This window comes from Triturus cristatus, chromosome 7 (assembly GCF_964204655.1).
Source record: "Triturus cristatus chromosome 7, aTriCri1.1, whole genome shotgun sequence".
In the NCBI taxonomy this organism is placed as follows: domain Eukaryota; kingdom Metazoa; phylum Chordata; class Amphibia; order Caudata; family Salamandridae; genus Triturus; species Triturus cristatus.
In genome coordinates, this window is record NC_140590.1 from 1,740,897,386 (window position 1) to 1,740,919,225 (window position 21,840).

Here is a 21,840-nt window from a genome sequence, read left to right on the forward strand (position 1 = left end):
GCCAAAAATGTATATAATTCCTAGATGTTCCAGGATAGCCTCTATACAAATAATACATAACTGCTAAAAACTAGTAAGGTGCAAGTAGATACATAAAAGGATCTCATGACATGGAAGTATGTTAAAATGGCATACCTTTTTTTGTTCTTACTGAATTAACAGCAAATAAAAATCTACTGACACTAAAAACAATTTTCTGGTAGTGACAGTTTTTATAACTCTTGTCGCATCGGAACAAGATCTAATTCCCAAGTTCTGACATACTCGCTTATTCACAATATGTGAGAGTCATTTTCTGGTGTATTAGATTGACACAGACGCCAGCCATTGCCATAATACTCACCATTTTTACAACCCCATTTGGCTGTATTAGAGTGCACTTGCAAGATACCATAACAGAACTTCATATACAAAGATTTAGCAAGCTGGGGTTGAACTTTGTCCAGATCTGTCTTGAAGAGCGGAAAAGGTTTTGATAAAAGAAACTGATGCGTCAACCTACCAATTGCAGAACTATGTGAAACACTATTTTGCAAGTACACCCAAAATGTATTTTTCAGCGTCTGTTTTGCAGAGGGTGTAATTAGAGCAGGAGTTTCCCAGAATTGGTTACGCCCTAGTTTGCAGAACCATGTGCGCACATGTTTGACCCATGGAAGACAAACAGATTGATCGAATCTTAGGATCTCTTCTAATCCTTCTTTGTACCTAGTTAACTCTGAAGTGCTCCATAGGCGCATCCGGAATAACAAAGGTCTTAAAATTGCTTAGTGGTCTAGGCGCCCTAGATTCAGATCAATAATAATCGGAATCATGGGTGTTCTTATAGGGAGGCGTAATAACCTCCTAAGAAACTTGTTTTCTTCCCCCGCAAACATATTCCTGCAAGAAGCCCCCAGAGTTCTGCGCCATAAAGAGTAGCAGGTTGTTCTCTATATTTATATATTTCAAGTGCGGGAGTTACAGCATTAGTAATACTATTCTTGTGTTTTTTTAATATCGGTGCAGAATTTTGTATCAAAATAGTCCTGATTTTATGCAGATGTGGGAACCACGCCAGTTTAGTATCAGATATAATACCTAAGTAGTTCAAATTCAGCACGTACTCTAGCCTCTGTTCTCAGATGGTGATGTTCTTCTTAAATGATTTGTGCGGTTTAGCTGCCATATATTTTGTTATATTGAAGTTTATTTCTAAACCTTTTGTAGCGCAATAATCACTGAATGGATGCAATAGATTTTTAAGACCCTTCGGGGTTTGTGAAACCAAAATAGTGTAGTCGGCGAATAAGAGAGCCGGAACCGGCACCCCACCTAGCTTCGGAGAATCATGACTACACCCCAAGAGATATTTTGGGGCGTCATTTACAAGTAATGATAAGAAAGTGGGTGCCAACACACAGCCCTGTTTTCCACCCCACTTATGGGGATTGCGTCACTTAATTCTCCCCTTGGTCCCCACCTGACTATCGCGTAGTTGTCTTCGTGTAATCTCATTATCTGAACAAGAAGATCCTCGGGTACGCCTTGTGTTTTTAAAGAACTCCAAAGCAAATTTCTGGGGATAAAGTTAAAAGCAGCCTTCAGACATATAAAAGCTATGTACAAATGGCCTTTGTTTAAAACAGTATATTTCCAACCCATACAAAGAAGTCTAAAAACCTGAACAATTGTACTAGTTCTAGCTCTAAATCTAGCCTGGCATTGCGGTGAAATATTGTTTCCCTCTAGCCAATCATTAAGTTTTGATAAAAGCTGTCTTGCGTAAATATTTTGTGGGGTGGCAATGAGGCTTATAGGACAATAATTTGCTGTATTTTGTCGCTCCCCTTTTTTAAAACTTGGAATAATTTTATCTCCCTTCAAGGACTCTGGTAATGGGGCTCCTGCCACCACCACATTACAAAGAAAATTGATATACGGCCCCCAAAAAGCTTTGTTATGTTTCAACAGGTCACCTGCTTTCCTGGGTTTAACTGCTTTGTTGTGTGTGGCAGTGATTTCAATATATAAAATAGCTGCCTATAAGATAAATTGCACCACCTACTGTCTGATAGTTGTCCCAGTTGGAATTCTGCATATTTTGTTATATCCTCACCCATGATTACATCATCAATTGTAAATACACCCACCCCTGCGCACTTAGTCCCACATGTTGTGACCACCTCTGATGTATCCTGTAGGTTTATCAGTATTGTGTCTAAATAAAAAAGAAAAGAATGTGAAATATTTGCTTTAATCTAGTCTGTCTTTAAAAAGCAGTGGCCAAAGGTTTATACCTTCCTTTTTTAATTAATGTTGGCAGTTTAATAAAGCTAGGCAAATCTGTAATTTTCCATTCTTTCATTATTATTGATAAAAAATTGTCATATATGTAACTACTAAAATTCTACTTGCTCAATTGGAGTGCAAATGCCACTAGGTAGTAGGTGCAAAAATCTGTCAGTGCTGGGGCGCCACGCTCTTTTGCTACCTCTAAGAATTTTAGCTTTACACAGCGTAATTTAGAGATAAACATATGAACCATGAAATGATATCATCTATTTTCATCAGCAAGGCGTTAGATAAAAAGCAGGGAAACGTTGGAATAAGTACGAAGAGGGTGAGTATGGACACTTTAACCAAATAAATTCGACCTATTAGGGATCATTTACAGACTTTTGACTGCCAATTAAAAGTTTACAGTTTGCATCCCAAAGTGCATCTGGATCTTCTGAAACCCTGACTTTTAATTATCATTTCCGATTTTTGCTAGAATTAGTTTTCTGAATCTAGGAGGTCCAATTTATGCAGTAGCATTAAAAAAAACTCAGTTTTGATTCATTGATATGGTACTCCCTAAGTTCTCCATACCAACCGGTTTCAATTTAATAACCAATGAGCCTGTCACTGGTGATCGTTTTGTCTAAAGAGAGTGAATACAATTTGCCAGGGTCTTGATAAAAAGTGCAGACACAAGATATCCCTTCTTAGTGCTCCATCTGAGACTGACTATACCCACTGATGAATTAACAACTAAGGAACTGTTGAAGTCTTGTAAAGAGAGGCTATCACTCTGGTTAGTCGGAGAGGTATACCAAATTTAGGTACAAAAGCAAAACAAAAAATCCAAGCTGGCCAGGCCCAAGGGCTTCTCGGCATCCTGTAAAATGGCTGCAGCAGGAATCTTATTAACAATAACAACTTGAAGGCTTCTGCAAAGTGGTACCTATTAAATTCCAATTGTCAAATAAAATCCATTTTGATCTATTCATATGAGCGGCTACTTGAAAAAGTCAACTGGCAAATAACTCTAACCAGTATTCTATAGTTGGTTTAATAAAATGATTGGACAATATGACCCAAATTTGGAGGCAATTATCCCAGGCTTTATGAATATCAGAATTACACCTTTTGCACAAATAAGCTAGGAATTTGCCACCTTGAAAACCTGAGTTTAGGAGTGCGGTTAAAGGGATTGCTAATCCTTCATTCAATAGTTTATAAAGTTCTGCGCCTGGTCCATCTTCCCCTGAGGCCTTTCCACGAACTGATTGTGAGATTGACTCCTAGAGGTCCCTTTCAGTGACGGGGACTGCCAGTTTTTCATTCGCTTCAATCAATACTGCAGGCAAGGTAGGTTGGTTTAGAAAATCAAAGCTGTGCGCATCGCCTTTTATTGGGTTGATTTCAGAAATAGCCTTATAGTGGTCCAAAAACAGCCGTGAGAGCTTGTGGTGGTTGGTCTCGACTACAATCAAATTGGGATCTCGAGTTGTGGCTCTCTGGTTTCGAATAGATCTTTCCCTACTCAACCTGGCCCAGTAATGACCTGTCTTTCACCTTCTTCATATATGTAGTTAAATGTTTTTTCATTTTCCTTTTACTAAAAAAATTGACATTTGAGAGTCATTCTTTTAGCTTCCAGTAGCCTAGGTGAGTTGCTAGAAAATTAAGTCATCAATTCTGCTCTGCCTGAATTAAATTATTCTACCGTCTCTGTAGCTCACTTTTTCCGGTTTGTTTTTCTGAAATTTCATGGTTATTAACGTGCAACAAATGGTCGCCATGGAAGTATCCCAAACTATTGGCCCATCTCCTGTGTGTCGATAAATATAAAATGGTTCTGTATTTACTGCACGAATTTTACCCATATTTGCTTCTGTGGGAAACTGGGATTTACCTTATCTCCATCCAAGCCTCATCTAAGAGCCAGGTCAGATGTCTTAATCTCTGTCCTTACTAATAAGCAAGTGAGTAGCATGTTATACACAGAGAATGCGCAGTCCTTCAGGCAAAACCTAAGGGGAGCAGTAATAGAATAATGTGCCATGGGCTTGAAGGACTGACCATTTAACCAATTCAAACCTTGGAAACTGTATGGGTGCCAGTGCCACTGTCTCTGCACTGGGCATTTATACATGTTTTACTATCCTTAGCGCATTCTGGTACCTTGCGATGAGGGATATTGACATGGGCACTTTCATCCCAATCTTAAGGTTTCAGAGCATCCCCTTCCACAGTGCCAGCATAGCTTGTGAATCTGCTATAGATGCTGTAAGGCACAAGAGAGTTGTGTGGCCGAGAGTCACTCCATTTCAGTTTGGGGACATGATGAGACACACATAGCAAACATCCCTGACCAGAGACATGCGGGAAGAGTTTCTTACTGTTATTGATGATCAAGCAAGCATTGGTGCAAGCTTCACCTGAGAGTTGGTTAACCTGTGATTAACCTTTCTCATCAGCTCGACAATGCCATCTGCTAAACTAATAATGCATTTCATAAAATGGAGGTCACTATGGGTCGAAGCTCTGCATAAGATCTCAAAGAGGAGCAGAGGAAACGGATTCAATACTTGGGTACCAGATTCACAGTGGTTTAAGTGTCGTTGAGGGACTAGGAGAATTGTCACATTGAATATTTCTTTTCAATTGCTTGCAATTTTTAACAAAATGAAAAGTGGCATTTTTTCTTATTCTGTGTAAATAGTTTATTGTGGAGGATTTTTCATTCAAATCAGTGCAGACACTGTGAATTGCAAGCTGAATGAATATTTAAACATTATAATTTAATAATCTTCCTGGTAAATGGGCTTATGCAGATGCATTTTCTGCGGTCATGATACAACAATGTATATTTGAGTTGTATGTATGGAATACATTATATAGGGGCCATTGAACCTTCTGTGTGTCTGGTGATACATTTTTATACAAATAAATAATGCTAATGATGACGTAAAATAACAGAAAGCTACAGCCCCACCATGTTTTACTGTATACCTTTTATGCAAACATCTCTATACAGCCCGACCACGCCCCCTACTAAAACCGTGTCTCCACAGTCCCTGCGGGCCAATTCCTAAGAACATTGTTTCTGTGATTCCGGTATTAAATGTGCTATGTAACCGCTTCTATGAGCTTTACTGTGCAGCTGTTAATGATAAGGTAAGTGTGAACATCAACAATCGTTTACGAAGAAATGTCCTCTAAATGCTGGACTGTAGAAAGATCTGCACCCATCATTAATGGCATGAACCCCAATGTCAGGTGATGAGGGCAAAACAAGGTCCAAAATGAAAGACGACAGTTTCCCACCTTCGATCACATCTTGACCTCTGCCCTCCGGACTCCTCCTGTCCTTGAAGTGCAGCGCTGTGTACCCCTGCTCGTCCTCCATGTTTTGATTCGTAAAGCAGGGCGTTTTTCAGAGGGCTCAGCCTTGTCGAGCAGCCTCGGGTCCGGCGGACCGGCTTTCGACCTCTTACAGTGGAAAGAGGAAGCAGTACGGCCTCAGAGTGCGGATGTCTGCGCCCGCAGCTCCGCCACTCAGGGGAGTTTCTGTCATAGGAGACCAGAAGTGTGAAGGTGGCTGCAAGCTTCGGAGCATAAACAGGATGAGCGATAGACCACCAACAATTTCACGCATGAAATAGTCCTACCAATCATAACGTTGAGTATAAAAGTGTGGCCATGCCTCTTTGAAGTGCCCAGAACGTGCAATGGCCACTGGCATACAAACTGAGCCCCTTGTGCCGCTGGCACAAACCACCAAATCATCTCTATGAGGCCACTCAAAGCCACTTTACTCGCTTTCAATGGCTGCATAGATATGGAGAAGGGCAACGCAGCGCAAATCACTGCGATGCCTTACCCTGCGCTAGGGAAGCAGTCCATGGTTTTTTATGCAATCCCAGATTTACAAGGACTTGTAAACCAGGGAATGTGTAAAAATCTTATGCCTCCCAAGGTGAGGAATAACGGGTAGAAATATCTTTATTTCTCGGTTTTTTCATCTTTCTATGTGTGCTGTATTCTGCAGCTCAACATAGAGGAGGAAAAGACCTCTAGGGTTAGTTTTTGTGCAGGAAGGTACCCCTTCTTGTTGCTCTTTGTTACTAAACTGTCCACAAGGTGGTGGTGTTCCCACATTGTATATGGAAGCTACTTAATATAGACAACATAGAAGTTAATACGGCATAGTGTTGCTTCCTGGCCAGTATTGTATCGACACGGCTGGTGTTTGTATGTCACGACCGTTTAAAAAAACAAGCATTGGCATAGCCAATAGGTCTCGCTTTTGGGCCCTTATAAGTATTTAGTTATGCAACTGTTGCATGGCTAAACACTTATAAGGTCCCAAAGGCGAGACCTATTGGCTATGCCAATGCTTGTTTCCTCTTTCTATGTGTGCTGCTGCAGCACTCACAGAAAGAGGAAAACGCCTCTATGGATTGTCTTTGTGCAGGAGGATGCACCTTCCCGCACAAAAACAATCCTGCTGACAACACAGGCACCTTTGCACCATGAGGCAAGGGGTCCTGCATTGGCGCTAGGCTGCCGAAATGGCACCAGCACAGGGGAAAGCCCAGGAGGGCACTGTATTGGATAAATATGGTGCATTCCTGCCCTTTTCCTGTGGCTCAGAGCAGCGCAGAAAGGTGGTGCACTGCTCTGCGACACCAATCTCATTAACATTCCCTTTGTGTATAAAGATACACTGAGGGGCATATTTTTGAGCCACTTGCGCTGCCATGGCACCCCTCTTTGTGATGAAATGATGGCGCAAGCCACCAATTCATATTTATGAGGCCATGTATAGGCCACTTTGCGTGACTTTGAATGACTGCATAGACATGAAGTAAGGCAATGCAGCAGAAATCTCTGTGTTGCCTTACTCTCCACTAGGCAGTTGTTCCATGGGCATTGGGGTGGGTGTCCCCAGGCAACTCCCATGGTTTTTGATGCATTTCCAGATTTACATGGACTTGGGACCGCTGTGGATTGTTTTTGTGCAGGAAGGTTTCCCTCTCTACCCAAAAACAATCATGACAACATCACAGGCACCCTTGTACCATGGTGCACGGGTGCCTGCATTGGCGCTAGGTTGCCAAAATAGTCCATTTTCTGCAGGTTCTAAACTTAACTCCACCAAAGAAGCGTTTGAGCCAGACGCTTGTCGAGGAATTCTGACCTCCCGGCAAGGACACGCAATAGAAAAGTAAAAGCCAGTGGATGCTTGCTTTCACATTCAGAAAGTTATAAGTTACTAGAAGCACAGAAAATCACCAGGAGTGGATGCGACTGAACTTAAATGAAGAAAACAAAGACTTTTCCATCATGTCATATGTGAGTTCTAAAGAGAATCTTAACATCTATGTAATGATTTTCTGGCCTTGATATGGAGGAAGAGTTTTGATCAATTGCTGAGCCGAAGGTCATTTGGAGACCACATCTATTGGAGTAGAAGGTCTTGTTCCTTGTTTCAGTGCATTACTCCAAATATCAAACTAGTGCTTGTGCTCCAAGCCATCTGAGAGTGGATATCAGTTCTGCATCCTGAGGAGAACCCCACAAAGGACGGTTAGGGGGTTCGAAGCGCGTTGACCATTGCTAATGGACCCACTGTCGTAATCGAAAATTGTTTTGCAACATAGAGTGCCTTTGAATCCCAGGGATTTACAAAGTAGGGTAGTAAAAGATACACACCTGGTAATCAGTCACGTTTTGACAGGGGCCCCTGTGCAGAAAATTAGGGAGCTTTTGAACTTTTTGAGAATCTTTTTTTTAGTCTAAATGTATTCCCCTTCTGGTCATGCTCCGGACATTTTTGAAACAAGAAATGATGTATTGGACTTATGTTTTTTGTTTTTGTTATCCTTATGTATGTATTTATGTCAATTAATTTATGTTTGTATCCACTGTTATGTATGTAATGTTGTTGGTGGAACAAATAAATCCTGTTGATTATTTTTGTATGGTTTTCAATTTGTGACAAAGAGATACCAAAAATCAAAAATTGTGGTAAATTGATTAAACAGTGATTGCTTTTATTGAATATGACGTGTTTGATTAATTGTAGATTTCAAAAGATGGTCCGTTTTGGCATTGGTGGTGTTGATGGACTTTTAGAAAGTTGGCATTTTCCTGTCTTAGCCATTTAGTGTCTGTAGCCAAAACCTGTGGCACATGGCTGAGTGTAGCTGACAGTTGGGCTTTGTGTGTTCCTCCTAGACAGCCATGCACAATAAAGAGTATGTGTGCTTGGATGGGCCATCACTGGCAGGATAGGAGAGTGGAGCTGAGCACAGACTACTTACACATGTATAGGTGGTGTCCTGCTTCCACACAAAGGGCTGCATAACCCTGGTTGGCAGGACAGGGACAGCAGAATGCCTGGGGACTTCAATGGGGGATCTCTAGACACTTCTCCCCCACTTTAAAGGCACAACTGGGTATAAATACTGGACCTCAGACACCAACTCTTCAGTACACTTCTGGACCAGTTGCTACTCTACCAGTACTGACTGTGCGGTTGAAAGAACTGCCACTGTGCTGGACAGTTGCCCTGAAGAACTGCTGCCCTGCTGTGCTGACCTCCTGCCTTCTGCCCTCTTACCTTGGTGAAAAAGACTACACCTCCATCTGTTGAATCCAGGGCAACCAGAGTGGCTCCAAGGTCTATTAGGCTGGCCTCCTGATTTGAGCATCAGGGACAGAAGGCTCCAACATCTTTGACCCAGCACCTGTATCCTGCCATTTGTGAGTATATCCTGCCAAATGGTGCCACCCCACTCCTGGACACTAAGAAGTGGGCCTATGGTGCTCCACCAGCCTCTGTGGACCTGTAGGAACCAAAACATGTCCATGGCTGCAGGGCGCAACCCCAAGCAGAACTGACTCATCACCACTACTGCATGAATCAGAACCACCGTAAAGACTAGCATCACAGCCCATCGTATCATTGGAACTGCTGCTGTGTGAAGCATCCTAGGCACAAGCCCTTGCATCCCTCATCGGTGGAAGCTTCAACACCGATGTCAGACTCTGCATTACAGCTTCTAGGATCCGACGCATCACCCGACTGTGCAATGCATCCTCAACACCAGAGTTTACATCACAGGCATATGTCAACATGATCCTCGACAATGCAGGACCTGACGCTGCATCCTCGCTGCAGGATGAAACTGACACATCGCTTTGGCTCCACGACGCATCTTCTGCATGGATTCTCGCAATGCTACACAAACCAGGATTTAAGGCATGTTGTTCAGCTGCCATATCTGGGTACCTGTAGCTGTGCCACCCTGCATTTACAGTCAGCCTGAACATGTTACTTTGTCTCGGCCCAGCACGACTAGATATCCACAGTTTGCGCTTTTTTGCTATTTGGTGCAATTTTCACTAAAAATCCTGAATACTGTATATGTCTGACTCTACTGTTTGGATTTTTATTATTTTGGTCTTGTTTTTTATATTAAAATATCTATATTGTTCTAAACTGGTGCGTTTTCACTGTGCCACTTTTTGAAGTGTTGCACAAATATTTTACACATTGCCTCTGTGTTAAGCCTGACTGCTCTGTGCCAAAGTACCTGAGGGCTGAGCACAGGTTAATTAATTTAGGGCTTGCTTGTGACTTCATCCTGAGAAGAATTGTGGTTGCTGCTTGAGATCGTTAACCCAATTTCTTTCAGGTTCTATTTATGGCACCTGATAACTAACGATACCATGGGGGTGCGTTATTTATCTGGTGCGATAAATTGAACCTGGATGATTAACATGCAGAATGTGGTATTTAATGCACAGAATCCGCATGATACAGTAAATACAGTATGTTTTTCTCCACATTACATTTTGATAGGTTTGACCTGCAGAAATTGAAACAAAGTTTGAGGTATTAAATGGCTCTGATAATGATCAGACACATTAAATACCTACCAACTCGTAATTAGGCCCATGCATAAACAGAGATTTACGCACAGGTCAATATACATCAACCAACTCATAATCAGGCCCTAAGTAAAAAACGTATGTGTGAGGATCTCCCCATAGAAAAAGTAGGACAGGCGGAGCGGGGATTTGCAGTCGTAGGTTTGTGAATAGCATTTTGAAGTACTTTAGTAGTACTACTATAGTACTACAAAACATACTACAAAAAACAGTTTGTGAATAGGACCCTAAAAGGAAATAATCACTTTCATTTTAGTCATCTTCTCACTTAAGACCTACAATATGTATTTTACCTCAAACCTCCCATTCCTGGGGTAAAACACATATGGGTTCATTCTGTAAGAAGGAGAGTCCAGTTACTTTCAGAAGGAGTGTTCCATAAAGCAGAGCTCACTGCAATATATGTTGTTATAACATCTTAAAAACAGTTTGCAAAAGAGAGGGATGGTTTGGTGTACATAGAGAATATATCTAGGAAAGGTTTCCCATGAATTATGTATTGTCATGTTTTGTTTTTCTCTTGCTATGACTTATAATTTGAGAGGCCTCATAGGTTTTCAGCAACAGTTGTCTGACAGCAGCCACCTCTTCTTGCAGGATCCTCCTTCATTTTGTCCCTTTATGTTGGTGCTTCTCCATCATTATGAGTTAAGTAGGGCATGCTTGTCCCTGATCCCGGTTTTGACATCACTTGTTGGGGGGACTTTGGATCAGCCCCATGTGCATAGTTAGATAGCTTTGATTTCTATCTCTATTGTCTTTGCTTGATTTGAAGGCCTTCCTCCCCATTTTCGTGTTTGTCTCACCCAGAAGCATTTCAGTCTCACTGTGTTTAATTCGATAAGTGGAACATTGTGTAAGGAAACATTTTCCTTACCTGTGTTGCCTACTCTCTCCCCAGTCTCCCGGAGTCTTGGTGTAAAAATGAGCCACCCTATCTGCAAATTGGTTTACTTCACTCTGTATGCTGACTTTTGGTGTATCAGCAGGCAGCTGTTTTTGCATGCTTTTCACACCATTCAAAAATGGGCACCCTGCAGTAGTGGCAGCCATCTTGAGACTGGCTTTTTAGACTGAGGGCTGCATTGTTTTGGCAGGTGGTCTTCACCATAGTCGGCACTTTACTGCTATTACTTAATATACAATAACATACATGCCTCTCTGGGAGTTCACATTGCTCTGTTACTCAGCGTGCAGGTTCATCAGTAAGTTTCTAAAACTGAAAATAACAAGTCTCACTTTTTCAAAGCACAAAACCTTTTCTTAGTGGCATACCTACATAATTTCGCAAATATTTCGTGTTTTAAATTATTTATTTTTATTATCTTTTTCAAATCAAGTTGCAGGCATAGCAACATAAGCGCAATGTCAGTATCTCTTATAGCTCATTGAAAATACATTACAGATCACAATCATATATAACATTTACACATTCAGCTATCAGTTCCACATCTCGTTGGACAGAAAAAAGAAAGTGTATATCTGTGTTACACAATCAGTTTTTATAGTAGCCTGAGTGCAAGTGTTTCACTCATGTTACCACATTATGTGAGCTCTATATCTAAAATATATAGTGAGATTGCAGTCTGGCTCTCAGTACAAAATTGTTGATCCATGGTAAGGACGGTTCCTTCATTTCATCCCTGTCGGGTGTGTCACCTTGCCTATTGATTGTGTCAGGAGGGGCAATCAGGTAAGCGTGCAGGGAATCCCATATGTTCTTTGGCCTAGAGGATATGGGGAGCAACTCCGCATAAATCAGTGTTTGTTCTTGCCAAAATAGGAGATTTTGCAACCACTCTTTAAATTTAGGTGCCCGCCCTCTGCTTCATTTACACGCTACTCTGCGTTTGGCTAACAGCAACCCCAATGCCACATGTCGTCTGTATGCAGGAAGGACCTCCTCTGTGCATCCTAAAAGTGCAACAATGGGGCTCGAAAATCTGACTCCAGTAATTTTTGATGAGGGCACACTCCCAGGCAACATGTAGAAAATCTGCTTTCTCCTATCTGCACCGGTCGCAGCCGTCATTGTCCCGCAACTGAAATGTATGCATTTTAACTGGTGTGTAGAATAGTCTATGAAGATACTTAAAATGTATAATGCGTAGCCGACTACTGGCCAACATGTAACCAGCCTGCTGATAGCAATAGACCAATTGTTTATCACTCAGATATTTGCTCAGTTTGTTCTCCCAATGTAGCCGAGATCTCATCTTGTCGCCGTGTGTTGTAGTCTGGGTGTTGTGGTAGAAGAGAGATATAGCATGTGTAGGGTTGGTGCTCTGTAATAAGCGGTGTAATGGAAGCAGCATAGGTGGCTCGTTGGGGAAGTCAGACTGTGACTAAATGTCCCACTTATGTCTTATAAAAGTCAGTCGGTAGGCCATCCGGGCCAGTGCCTTGCTCCGATCTAAGTTGCATGATTGCTGCCCGGATCTTATCCTCTTCAATCTCAGCAGAGAGGAAGTCTATCTGCGCTTCCCCCAGCCAGCCCATGGCAACCTGTTCTAGATATAATGACAATGTGATCAAGTGCTGTAGAGTGAAGAGAAATAACTCATAAATGTTTGGAGAATATTAGGCGTATCTCTAAGTGTCTCTCCCCCTGGTGTCTGGATTTCCATTATGTAATTAGAAAAGCGAGGAGTGTGGATTTTGTCAGCTAGCACCTTACCCGGCCTTTCCACCTCCCCGTATCTGTGGGCATTGAAATATTTGCCACAAAATAAACATTCCCAGTCTGCTGTGTCTCGGCATTCAGATATTTTATCCCTGAGTGCAATCTGTTCCACTGTGATCTGGGAGTGGCCAAGTTCATGTGATAGAGATCAGGGTATCTATAATATTCCCACTACCACGGATAGAGTAATCACACAGTTACACGCACATACATTCATCATACGCTAGGGCCCATTTCACTAACATACGCTCAAATACTCTACCAGCAATAAACCTGTGGAAGGGAAACTCCTGAACACCCTGCATCTATATCGAGGTCGATAAAATCTGGTTATTGTGACTGTCCTTAAACATAATCTATACAGCAATAATCAAAAATAACACTCAATAAGAAATTGACAAGAAAGAATATCCAACACCATGTTTAAAATTATATTGCTTTATCTAAAATTAGTCAAAAGAAATCAATCAGAGTAGATCATTTTTCTCATAGTTACCTATTCTAGCTAAATGTCAGAACGGGTCAGGACTAGGGGTGGGCGGAATTTGCGTAATCGCGTTACGCAAATCTCCGCGAAACGGTAAAAAATCTCCGCGAACACGCAGAAATTCCGCGAACACGCGGAATTGCTTGTTCGCGATACTTTTTTCCTGTTCGCGATCGCTGTTTACGTGCTCGGGGTGAAATATCTCGCGAACACGCATATTGAGAACGCGAACAAGCAAAAAATTTCGCAAAGTCGCGGAACACAGGTTTTTGGGCAATTTCGCGTTCTCCGCGGAACGCGAAATTACCCAAATTCCGCAAATTCCGCGAACGGAACGGAATTTACCGCCCAGGCCTAGTCAGGACAAGTCTCTCGGTAAAAGTCTCTCAAGACGAAGTCCTTTCAGCATCGATCCTCAGCAACGCAGATTCAGTACGCGGCAAAGGCAAATGGCAAGTGGCAAAAACCCTCTCTAGGCTAACATTTCTTATAGTGTCTAAAACAAAGGAAAGATACATTGGAAAGCATAAAAAAGTTGTAATGTCCGCCGGACCTGCTGAGCAGAGCGAGAAGGAAAGGATGTAGCATCGCTACATTTGAAAATCTCCGCTCAGGAAAAGTTCACAAAATAAAGACTACGGAACAGGAACCAAGAAACAAAAATGTATCTTGTTAGTTCTACTTCTCCTCAGCAATCGAGCCACAGTTCACAGTCTTTCTCTAAGGCTCCTTTGTTTCCCAAGGCTGCCAAGGACGTTTCATTTTTTTTTTTTTTTTTTAAAGTTTTTATTGAAATTAGACAAATCAAATAATACAGATTTTGCGGCTGTGCGATACACAAATGACCAATCAGTAGTAACATTGTGACATTTCCGGTCCTGAAATAAACAATACCACATCATGAATGCAACCAACAACAAGACCCCATCTACCAATCCATCATCAACACCCGCCCGAACCTGAACCAGGGGGATCCCTGAACTGTGAGCTGTCTCCAGGGTACTAAAGACGTCCCCCTCCCCTGCCCTCATTTCTAACATGGGAAAACGCCACTCGGTGTACAGTACCCGACCCCAGGAGCTTAATATCCCCGCGCCGACATCCCAGCAGGACCCCTACATCTTCGTAATAGTGGGTTGGTACGACCTACCCCACTCCAGTGGGAGCTATTCCGGGATTCGGGGATGGCGGGGTCGAGCCAGGTAAGCCTGCAATGTATGTTTTATAAGGGCCCCAGATGTCCCTAGGACGCGCTATCGTTGGGAGGAGACTAGAGTAGAGCTCGCTATTCGTGCTGCAGAAAGCCATGGCAGTAAGCCATGTCTTGGACGTGGGAGCTGTCTTCCTCCCCCAGTGCTTTGCAACCTCCCGCTTGGCCAGAAGAAGCCCTAGAGAGGCCAGCTTACGGACGTTCTTTGGGAAATTGACCGTATAACCCAACAGTGTGACCTCAGGAGTGGGAATGAGTGTAAGCCCTAGCATCTCTTCTAGGTTCTTGTGAACCTGAGCCCAGAATGTCTGCAGTCTCGGACACGTCCAGGCCATGTGTGCAAAATCGGCATGTGGTGCAGCGCACTTCCAACAGGCGTGCGGCCGCGCGGGATCAATGGCGTGGAGTCTAACCGGGGTCATATACCAACGGCGTAGGAATTTATAATGTAGGAGTTTGTGACGGCTATTCAGTGACACTGTGTCGGTGACCTTGCAACATGCCGTCCATTGTTCGTCCGTGATAGGCCTACCAAGGTCTGTCCCCCACTCCTCCCGCGCACGATCATCCGCACAGGGGACCCGCGACGCGCACGCCCTGTACAGCTTGGAAACAATATGTGCCCCCGTATCGGCGTCAATCAGGATGGTGAGAGGTTCAAGGGAGGCCGGCTCGAGGGGAAATCCCCGAATCTCCGCCCGGGCGGCGCAATAGAGCCGGCGAAGAACGAACCGGTCCATGAATGTAGCGTCACTCAATCGCGCGTCCTCTGACGCCGAGAAAATGTGCCCACCCGGGTACAAGTCCCCGATCCTGGTGAGGTCAAATTTCGTCAACGTTCGTCGCACTAGTGCTTCATCCGTGCCAGGTAATAGACCAGGGTTGGGGATCGGGAGGGAAGACGAATACAGCAGAGGCTGAGCCAAATAGCGCGAGAGCCTGTTCCATGCCCAGCTGGTGGTAGACACGGTTTGAATGTCCTTTGGGTCCCTGGGGACACCTTTGGGCAACACCGTCGACAGGCGACCCGGGAGGACAAAGTCCGCCTCTGGGCGAAGGAATGGGATCCGAGCATCAGGGTGATACCAGGCATAGGCATGTGCACACTGAGCAATTAGATAATATAAATATAAATCCGGCACTCCAAGGCCGCCACGATCTTGTGGGAGTGTGAGGGTCGCCCAGCGGATCCGGGGGTGTTTCCCGCCCCAGACCAGCCTAATCATGAGGGACCACAGTGTGGAGAAGAAGGCCCGGGTCAGAGGGACAGGGATGTTATTGAAAAGATACAAGAATTTGGGGAGCACTATCATTTTAAGAATAGCTATCCTGGCGGACATAGAGAGCGGGAGCCGCAACCACCCATCCACCTGAGTCTCCAGCCGCGCAATCGCGCGGCCATAGTTGAGGCGGATGATTTCGTCCGTGTTCAAATGTATTTGTATGCCCAAGTACCGCACCGAGTCTGAGCACCACTCAAGAGGGAACTCACATTGCCATGGGGAGGTGCCGATAGTCAGTGGGAAGATGATGGACTTATGCCAGTTTATGCCCAGGCCCGAATGGCTACCGAAACGAAGGATCTCATGTATCAAGGGGGCCAGGTTGGCCTGCGGCTCCCTGACATACAGGATTGTGTCATCGGCATAAAGAGAGGCCAGCAGTGGGCCCGTCCGAAACTGGAGACCCCTGTGGAGGTGCCGCTCTTGGAAATGCCGAATCAGGGGGTCCATAGCCAAAATGAACAAGAGCGGTGAAAGCGGGCAACCCTGCCGCGTACCGCGCGTGAGTGAGAATGGGCGAGATAGCGTGCCGTTAAGACGCAAACGGGCCGTAGGGCGACTATAAAGGAGTCTGACGGTCGCCAGGAAGTTCATGGGCATGCCCATACGCTCCATGACGGAGAGAAAGAAAGGCCACTCCAAAGAATCGAACGCTTTTTCGGTGTCTAGGAGGATCGCTGCAGCCGGAGTGGTCGGGTTAATTCTGTGCAGAACCGTGAAGAGCGTTCGCAAATTAAGCGACGTAGAGCGGCGGGGGACAAAGCCGGACTGTGCGGGCGATATAATGAACTCCATCAGCTGGGAAAGCCTGTTGGCCACTATTTTGGCCAAGATCTTATAGTCAGTGTTTAAGAGGGAGAGGGGCCTGTATGACCCACACAATGTAGGGTCCTTATTCGGCTTCGGGAGCAGCACAATGACCGCCTCACTAAGAGTTGACGGGAGGGAGCCACGCTCCAAGGCCTCCGCATACACCTCTATTAGCTTGGGCGCCAGCAGATCCGAAAAGGCCTTGTAGAAGTCAGCGGAGAAGCCATCAAGGCCCGGGGCAGAAGAGCCCCGGAGCACTTTGATCGCCCCCCGCACCTCCGCAACCGTTATAGGTTCCGCCATGAACTCCTGCATGCCCTTATCCAGGAACACAAGAGCGATTTCCGATAAATAGGCCGCACGCGCGGCCGCGGAGTCACCCAACTTGGTGGTGTATAGATCTGTGTAGTAGGCTAGGAACTCGTCCCGGATCTCAGCGGGCGTTGTGCGGAGCTCCCCGTCCGTGCCCCGCACCTCGGCGATCAGGGACTTGCTGTATGGTGGTCGCAAGGCCTGCGCCAGCGTGCGCCCTGGTCTGTCCCCCTCTCCATACCTACGCGCAACCTGGTATTTCCCCAGATACTGGATCTCCCTGTCCGCGGCCTCCCGGAAGTCAGATAACAGTCGTAAGCGCCTGGTAAATACCTCGTCAGCGGGCGCCTGCTGCGCCTCAGTGTCTAGCGCGTCTAGCTGTGTCTCCAGTTGTGTTATTGTGGCGCGCAATACTTTCAGGACCCCCGCGTGCTTGGCAATGCAGACCCCTCTGATGTATGCCTTGAACCCATCCCAGAGCACTGCCCACGAGCCCACCGAGCCAGTATTTATGGTGAAGTAGTCCTCTATCGCCTCGGAAACCTCGTGCACAAAAAGGTCATCCAGCAGCGCCCTCCCAGGGAAGCGCCACTGCCGCTCAAACCCCTCAGGTCGAGGAACGTCTAAGCCAAGCAGGACTGGAGAGTGGTCCGAGTACGTTCTCGGGAACGTCCTCAACGCGCGGAACCAAGGGGACAGGCCCGGAGAGATGAGCCAGTAGTCAATTCTGGTCCAGGTGTTGTGCTGCCCTGAAAAGTGTGTGTAGCCAGTAGTGTTTGGGTGTCGCCTGCGCCATATATCCGTCAACAGGAATCGACGGCAAAGGTCCTGGAATGCGCGCCTTGCCCTAGGCTTAGAGTCTGTGGCCCCAGAGGTGCTATCCAGCCCCACATCCAGCAGCATGTTTAGGTCGCCGCCCAGCAAAACGCCAGCCGGTGCCAGGGATACCAGTTGGGCCGCCAGCGCATTGAAAAAATCCGGGGAATCAGTGTTGGGGTCATACACACAGACAAGAGTAACAACATGGCCCATCAAAACCCCCTGTACAATACAGTAGCGCCCCTCCCTGTCCCCTAGAAACGTTTGGCATTGAAACGGGACTCTCTTATGGATCAGCACCGCAGTGCCTCTGGCGTAAGTACTATAATTAGCGAAGTATCGGTGAGCGCCCCAGGAAGTCGCAAAGCGGTAGGGCATGGGGCCATGCAGATGAGTCTCTTGGAGAAAAGCAATGTCCACCTGATGCCGATTTAAGTAATGCAGTACTTGTTTGCATTTACTCCGGTTGTTCAGGCCCCGGACATTCCAAGTCATTAACGATAGATTGAGAGGAGCTTCATTCAAACCTATGTGGGCCATTGATGCCAGTCAGCAAGTGATGGGAGCAGCAAAATCGGAATGTCACTGTGTATCAATAAAGTTCGTTCACACATAGCCGTAGTAGTAGAATCAAAATTGCTTACCCCAACCCTCCTACCCCCGCCCAGCCAAACCACGCAAACGTGAGGCAATCCCAATTCTGGAAAAAAAGAAGAACATAGCTCTAGGCAGGAATACCCAGTGTAACCAAACAACAAAAAATAGAGCATCGTGACAGAAAACGATCCCAGCGGTTTCAACCAAAGGGGGGTGACAACGATCCGCAATCAACCCATCGCTGTAGCACCTATATACTCCAAATGTTAATACGTCCTCAAATAACCAAAGTCAAAACAGTGCAAAGTTCAGTAACGGGCGCAGTCTCAGCCGACACCGGAGGATGAGAACAGGTCCTGGCTGCCCGCAGACCCACTACCAGGGGGAGACCGTCCACCCTCATCTCCCCCCGGCGGGCCCCTGCGCGGCTTGTAGGTACGGCAAAACTCCTGCACTGCAGCGGGATTGTCAAATAGCCGAGCTCGGCCATCAACCTCGACCCGGAGCCGGGCCGGATAGAGCATGCCATATTTAAGGCCCAGGTTCCGGAGCGCCGCCTTCACCCCCGCAGCCTGGCCTCCTGGACCATGGCAGTGAAGTCTGGGTAGAATGAGAGTCTTGTACCCTGCCAAGTAATCTCGCCCTTCTCTCTGGCAAGCCGCAAGGCCGTGTCACGGTCTCGGAAGTTCATAATGCGGGCAAGCAGGGGGCGAGGCGGGAGCCCCGGGTTAGGCCTCGGCCCCAGGGAGCGGTGGGCACGCTCCACCACGAAGCCAGGAGTGAAGGAGTCTCTCCCAAAGATATCAGCCAACAGTTGTTCCACGAAAACATCCAGCCGGCCCGTGGCCGTGGACTCCGGAACCCCAATAATTCGTACATTGTTTTGCCGACTGCGCGATTCCAAATCTTCGTTTTTGCTGGCCACTTCCTTCAGTATGCGCTCCAATCTGTCCACCCTTTTGATCTCCTGTACTGATTTATCCTCCACTGCCGAGATACGGGCCTCAGCCTCTCCCAAACGCTTGTCATGGGCCTGGATTTTGGCCCCCATAGTTTCCAGCGTCTTATTGAGGGCGTCAAAGCGACCATCCAGGGCCCTGAAGCCGGCACGCATCTCCTGTAGCCAGTCCGGGGCCGGAGCCTGGGTCGTCGAGCCGCCGGTCGCCCCACCAGCCGGGTCCGGCATGTCAGGGGGGTTATCCGTGGGCTGCTCAGACAGTTTCTCGAATTGCAGCGTTTTCTGTTTGGGGTCCTTGCGACCCATTCTCACAACCGCCAGACGTGTGGAACGCAAGGGAGGCGATGGTGCGATGGAGCGCCCGGCCAGTCCTTAGCCAACCTGGTCAGGAGCACTGATGATGGTGGGCCCACCGGGCACCGGACAGATCACGTCCTCACTGCGCAGCAGGCAAGAGCCACGACTCTGTGTAGTCAGCAGGGCCCCAATGGAACATCAAGTGCGCCATCGCGATGTGTTCAGCAGCCATGATTCGGCGCCGCCGGGAGGGGCAAGGGAGGAACGCAACAACCAGCCGCGGAGCACATGGCAAAACCCGAGAGGGCCCAAGCGACGAGGCAGAGACAACCCGGGCGCAGCGCAGGGCCCCAACCGCCCCCCTCCACCGCCAGCAGGCCGTCCCGCCACCCCCCCCAGGCTCCCCGACCGGATGAGTCCGGGGCCCCAGGGAGGAGACAATGAGCGAGGCCGCGGCCGGAACGCAGGGCCGGAGCCGTGCGCCCGGTCGTCCTCCGGTCCGCAGCGGCGCAGGGAGAAAGAAGCGGGCCCCCGCCAGCCAGCACCCCGGTGCTCAATGCCACCCCCTCCGAGCCCCCCGGGTACCTGTCTCTCGGCCGGCCGCCCTCCTCGCACTCGAGCCCCCCGCTCCCGGATCAGCCCGCCATCTTGGGCCTCAGGATGGTGCGCTCATCTCCGGGCGCCCCCGTGGCCCGGGAGGCCCGCTCCGCATCCCGGCGCACTCCGGGGTCTTAGTAGTGTCAGCGGCAGCGTCTGGCGTCCCGCGCCCGCATCAGGAGGACGAGGAAAGCAGGGTTTGCGCCGGGTCGATGGCGGAGCTTCAACGCCGTGCGGCCATCTTAGCCCGCGGCTTGGCCACGCCCCCCAAGGACGTTTCATTTCACTTGGAGATCTCCCAAAACTGCTGCTGTCCTCATGGAAAGTTTTCAAACAAGCAAGCAAGGACTATGGTCAGTTAACTTCAGGACCATTTCCAGCAGGGGTCTCCCTCGTCACAGTTTTTCATATTATAAATCACAGCCAGGCTTACAAAATCGGCCATCTTTTTCTAGGCCACCATAGGCCACAATAGACCATCTTAATTAAAAGAAACAAAACAACGTTACTACAGCATAGTGATTAAACAGTGTTAACCCCACTAATACCCTTATGTGTATGTATTTATCTAGCTCTTGCAACATAGAAAAGCATTAATTCGGAAAACGTTTTGTGCTCAAAAATAAACAGCACACAGCAATGTTTAAACACGAAAACACGCACATTATTTTAAAACAGCACATTTATGCGTACCCACGTGTAACCCTCTCTTATGTTAAGACAAACGGATTGATTGATATAAACACACTTGCACAAGACAAATAATTAATTATTAATGATTAATAAATTAATACAACGAATAGACATGCCAGAGCTTCAAAAGCCAACGAATTTTCAAACTGAAAACTCTGCTCCAGCAATCCCCCCTTTGGTGATTTTATCACCAAATAAACCCAAAAAAAAAAAAAAAATTAGTCAAAATTTAGTCCCATTTTAGGAGAAACCGGAAATGTCTTTTTCTCCTTACACAACATTACACACCAGTCACTCTTTCATCATCCTTCTTTGTCTCTAAGTAAACACTCTCCCTCAATTCCTCCAATTCAATTTCTTGTGGTTCTCTTTTGAAAATTGTATTTCTCTTTCCAGGTTCTCTTTTAACTTTCTTTTCAGGTTCTCTTTTAACTTTCTTTTTCCCTCCCCTGTTTTTACAACACACACACACTAATCTCAGTATCAATAGAGCAACAATTATACAAGTTAAAGGAAACAATATTCTACCTATAATAGTACTACCTATTTTTGCAATAAAATCCTTAACAGCTATCATCTTATTAGCTATTCTAGTCCATAACCCTTCAGCTTCAAGTGGTACTAATTCTTCATGCAAATCAGTAATATTTTTGATATAGACCTTCAGGTCTTTACTTTCGTCTGGAATGTAAGTGCAACAATGTTGAACTTTCAGCATTCCACAGACTCCACCCTCCTTGGCCAATAGAATATCAAGGGCAAGTCGATTTTGCATAGACATGGCAAGTACGGCACTTAATTCCGTATTTACCAAAAGAAACCCTCCTGCGGTATTTGTCGATAAGCGATCAACCACTGTGGACAGTTTCCGAATTCCATAGG

At 46.2% G+C, this 21,840-nt stretch overlaps 1 protein-coding gene across 1 annotated transcript in view; it reads right to left on the bottom strand.

The window, feature by feature from the left end:
* The window catches only part of LOC146812970 (killer cell lectin-like receptor subfamily F member 1), a 221,483-nt gene extending 215,733 nt beyond the window's left edge, over positions 1-5,750 (bottom strand). The window contains exon 1 of the mRNA XM_085614649.1: positions 5,578-5,750. Coding sequence (XP_085470775.1) covers positions 5,578-5,659 — 82 coding nt within the window. The 5' untranslated portion in view covers positions 5,660-5,750. The remainder of the gene's footprint in view (positions 1-5,577) is intronic.
* Between the last annotated feature and the right edge of the window lie 16,090 nt (positions 5,751-21,840).